The sequence below is a fragment of the Triticum aestivum genome, chromosome 5D (genome assembly GCF_018294505.1).
Source record: "Triticum aestivum cultivar Chinese Spring chromosome 5D, IWGSC CS RefSeq v2.1, whole genome shotgun sequence".
In the NCBI taxonomy this organism is placed as follows: Eukaryota; Viridiplantae; Streptophyta; class Magnoliopsida; order Poales; family Poaceae; genus Triticum; species Triticum aestivum.
Genome location: NC_057808.1, coordinates 413,077,128 through 413,081,501, shown reverse-complemented (window position 1 = coordinate 413,081,501; position 4,374 = coordinate 413,077,128). Strand labels below are relative to the sequence as shown.

General features: G+C 46.7%; 1 protein-coding gene across 1 annotated transcript; it reads right to left on the bottom strand.

The window, feature by feature from the left end:
- Positions 1 to 708: 708 nt before the first annotated feature.
- On the bottom strand, positions 709 to 3,850 carry LOC123125202 (F-box protein At3g07870-like). Its single transcript, XM_044545729.1, has 2 exons — positions 2,653 to 3,850; positions 709 to 917 (listed from the first exon to the last, which is right to left on the bottom strand). The coding sequence occupies exons 1-2, from the start codon at positions 3,771 to 3,773 to the stop codon at positions 764 to 766; spliced, it is 1,275 nt and encodes a 424-aa protein (XP_044401664.1). The 5' UTR covers positions 3,774 to 3,850; the 3' UTR covers positions 709 to 763.
- Between the last annotated feature and the right edge of the window lie 524 nt (positions 3,851 to 4,374).

Sequence of the window (4,374 nt, the reverse complement as noted above, 5' to 3'; positions counted from 1 at the left end):
GGATCAAACATCAGAGTCCTACTCGGTTGTAGAATTCTTTTGTACTCGGAACCTACTTGGCTACAAACTGAAATAATGATTCGGCTGTCAAGTTTGGAGCCGTCCGTCTGATACGAGACCGCATTGAATTATTATTCCGCAAAAAATCCTGCAAAGGGAGACCGCATTGAATCTGTTCGAACTGATTTGAATCTGGCATCCTGAATACTTGAAACTGTATTTTGAGATTATTTTGGCTCTGGCATCACACAAAGATGTATCTAAACTTTCCTCTAGCATTGTATTCCTATGTTTTAGTAGGATCCGTTGATGCATTTTGGTGTACAACACAAGCACAGTGCAGACTAACAATCCGTTAGATCGATATAGTGAAACTGATCAGACATCTGATGCTGTTTGATTAGATACTAAAGCACAAAAGATAGACAGAAAAATCCCGAATCATGTACGAGGACTGCAAGTGAAACTACATAGAAAAAGAAAGAACAAGTACAGGTACAGCTACCAATGGCCGCATGCATCTGTCGAAAGCAGAGGCCGGGGTGATCCTCCTTCTAAAAAAAAGGGTACAGCTACCAGGGTCCCAAAAGCTCAAAGACACAAAGAAGGAACATGGAATGCACAAATGCCTCTAAAACATGTATACTCCAACTCAAAGTTTGAAACTCTAGGTTTATACAATTTTCAGATTATGAATAATTAGTTCCAGTTTGGCACCCGTGGGCACCAAGGATTCTATATCGGGTGTCAAGGCCAAGGGATGTTATTTCTGAAGACACGCGATGAAGAAGGCGAGCAGCAGAACAAAGAAGTCGAATAGCAGAACGAACACAGCCCACGGAGCTTGCAGACCACCTAACTGGCGTTCGAGGTAGCCCTCACCTTGGAGCGCCGTCGCAGAAGCCATGGATGGGGGTCTGAAATAACACAGATAGTATACCGGTCAGATATAATACGCACGACCACTTGTAAAAAATGAATATAATACACTCAGTCTGAAAAGGAATTAGCTTATTGTTCATGAAAAGTTAGCAATATACACATCACATATGATCTATAAAGAAAACAAGATTAGTTAAACTTCCAACTCAGCTTAAGAAGGCTCGTAAAGTTTTTAGAACCAATTAAATATAAATTGTGATTTTCATGATGAAAAATTATAATGCAATTTATGCAACCATATTATATTTCTTATTGCGTAGGTTAAGTTACAAGGTGGATGGTAGAACAACGGGAGAGATAAATTGCAAGATATATCAGTGCTACCATAAATTTGGTCAGATTGCCGACCCATTATACATGCACAAAGCCACTTTTTTTGGCGGAGGACACAGATAGTACACTCGCAAATATATAGCACATAGAAATGATTTATTTGGCCTTGAGGGTGCTAAAACATGTACTCCCACCTTTTTTATCATTTTATTAGAAAAACTAGAGAATGGCGTTTTCAAGGCCGAGCTCCATGGAGGCCTTTATTTTCGAAAAAATCAAATTCAAACTTTATGTTTCAAAAAATTCTGAAAAAAAAATATGCGGGTATGTAAGGATGTAACCCACATGTGTGTAAAATTTCATGATGAAATACGTTGAAATGCGACCTATACAAAAAAGACAAATTCATGGCCTGGGAGGATGAATAGTATCATGTGTTAAACAACCCCAGATTTGTCTTATTTGCACAGCCCTCATTTCAACGTGTTTTGCCCTGAAAATTTACACACATGTGTGTTATGCCTTCATGTATATCTTTATTTTTTTCAGATTTTTTTGAAATGTAAAAATATGAATTTTAATGAAATTTGAATTTTGAATCTGGAGGCCTCCAGTGAGCTCGGTCACCAATGGCAATTTCCGAACTATTAACATCTACAATACAAAATTAATCTATACCACTATATAGTGTGTCAGTATCTTCAAATATTAACAGTTGGATATGCTACATCCAACGATCGAGAGATGGCAAATCTGAGCATTATCATCCATTGGATAAAGTTTTCAACTCATAGGATTCTACCACGTGGCCTTCTAATTGAGCCCCCAACTCTACCATCTCATGTGTTCTAGAAGCATCTTTTCACATGCTTATCTGGTACTCTAATAATAAAGAGACTAGAACAGTTTGGATTCTAGAGAGGTAAGAACCAAGTCGAATCTTGTCCAATACAATTCTACGAAAGGAAGTACATATTCAAATGTATTTTTCCATGCTTTTATATATTTAAATGACGTGGCGTTTGGATTCATCATTGAATGTATTTTTCACACCATATATAATTTTTATTATAAGTATTATATTGTTCTCTATAAAATTGCTCAAACTTTATCAAGTTTAACTTAGGATAAAGCTAATATGCATAGTATAAGACTTACTAGATTCTCTGGCCTAATTATTGCTCCCCTCAATCCAAAAGAAGTATCGTGAATTTGAATTAAAAGCACGACACTTATCTTGGATCGAAGGGAGTAGACAACTAAAACACCAATTGGCAGTTATAATAATAGTTACATGATGTGACTTCTAGAACATTAAAGAATGTAATGAACTCTTTGGATTAAAACAGACACTGTAATAAGTAGTTAATACTGAAGGTCAGAACAAGACTGTCATGAACAAACAGGTATCCTAATCGGACATCCACATGAACTTACTTGCCACCATAAGCACCCAATGGCTCCGTCGTCTCGACGTAGGCGAACGTCCAGTAGTGGCGAGCCCCGCCCTTGACCTTGGCGAGCAGCGTCCCCTGGTCCTTGTCGCTGACCGTAACGTCGCATGGGGACGACAATAGCCGCGCGCCTTTCCGCCGGTGGCCGCGCAACGACGACCCTTGGAACGTGGTGACGTGCTCGCCGTGCACGAAGTGCGGCCGCGTGGGGTCTTGCGACCAGAGGCCGCACCGGCGAGTCCACCTCCCCTTCTCCCCTCGAACCCACACCCCGGTCGTGCCCCCGAAGGGATCGTGGACGACGACGCCCAGCCGCCCGCGCACCTCCGGCAGGTGGTAGTTATCGGGGCCGGCGGAAAGAGCAGGCGACGGCAAGGCGAAGCCCGCGAAGCCGGCGACGCGCTCGTCGTCGTCGAGGCTTAAAGACACCACCCTAGCCGCGCCGCCCTTCGTGACCCAGTACGTCGTGCCGTCGACGCTGACGACGCCGGCTTTGAGGTTGCACCTCGCGCCGCCGGGGGTCAGCACCTCCCGCCACGTCGCCTCTTTCTCGACCGTGAGCACCTGCACGGCGTCGAAGTCGTAGGCCCTCTCAAAGATGCAGGGGACGTGCACCACCTTGTACCGCCCGGACGTCGGGTGGTAGGCGAAGCTGTACGCCTTGTCCCACCTGCAGGAGCGTCGGTCGCCGAGCTGGTCGCCGCACGGCAGCGGCGGGAGGGTCAGCATCTCGCAGGTCACCGGGTTTACCAGCGCGACCTCGCCGCCGGTGCTCCCGCCGTTGTCGCAGATGCAGAGCAGGCCGTTGCACGTGCCGACTAGCTGCAGGTCGGCATCCCATTGGGAATACATGGGGGGGCTACCGCCGCTCCACAGCTCCCTGCAGCGCCCCGTGGGCGACGACGAGATGTCATCGACGACGACGTAGGCGACGGCGGTGCGGGTGTTCCAGAGGAGGACCTTGGCCCGGCTCTGCATCTCCGTGGTGCGTTCGTCGACGGTCTCGCGCCAGAGCTTGCAGACGAGGCGGGCACGGCGCCGGGCGCAAGGTGGGAGCCGCTGCAGGACATCCGCCAACACGTCCGTGGACGTGGAGAAATCCATGGCCGGATGCGTGATGTTTCTGTTAGGTTTCTTTTCGATATATTTTTTTAACGTCGATAAATGCCACACGTGTGGGCGTTAGGGGGTTTGCCCACACATTTTGTGTGGTGTGTAAGAGGAACAGCCCACACACCTACGCGTGGGCAAAACAAGTAATGTCCACACACCTCTTTTTTCCCTCCCGATCCCTCTCACACGTGTGCGTGTGGGCGAAATAGATAACGCCCACACGCCCCGTACGTCAGGCCTCGTACCTCGTGGTCCCGCACGCCCCGCGTACAGTCACCGCGCGTCCCACAGTTGCCATGATCCAGACCCTCGTCCATGTTCGTTTAGCTGCACTTGCCATGTCGCTGAACTTCGGTTGCCATGTCGGGCAACTACAGTTGCCATGGTTGCTCAACTGCAGTTGCCATGTATGGTCTGGTCTACTGCAGTTGCCATGATTTCAAAATTTTAGGAGTTGCCACCCACTAACACTAGGCAGTTGCCATGTAGCACTAAAAAGGCATGGCAAAAAAACATGTTCGTGTGAAAGAGAGAGTTGTCATGTTCTCACAAGCACGCTAGGGCAGTTGCCACATAGAAAAAAGAGTTACCA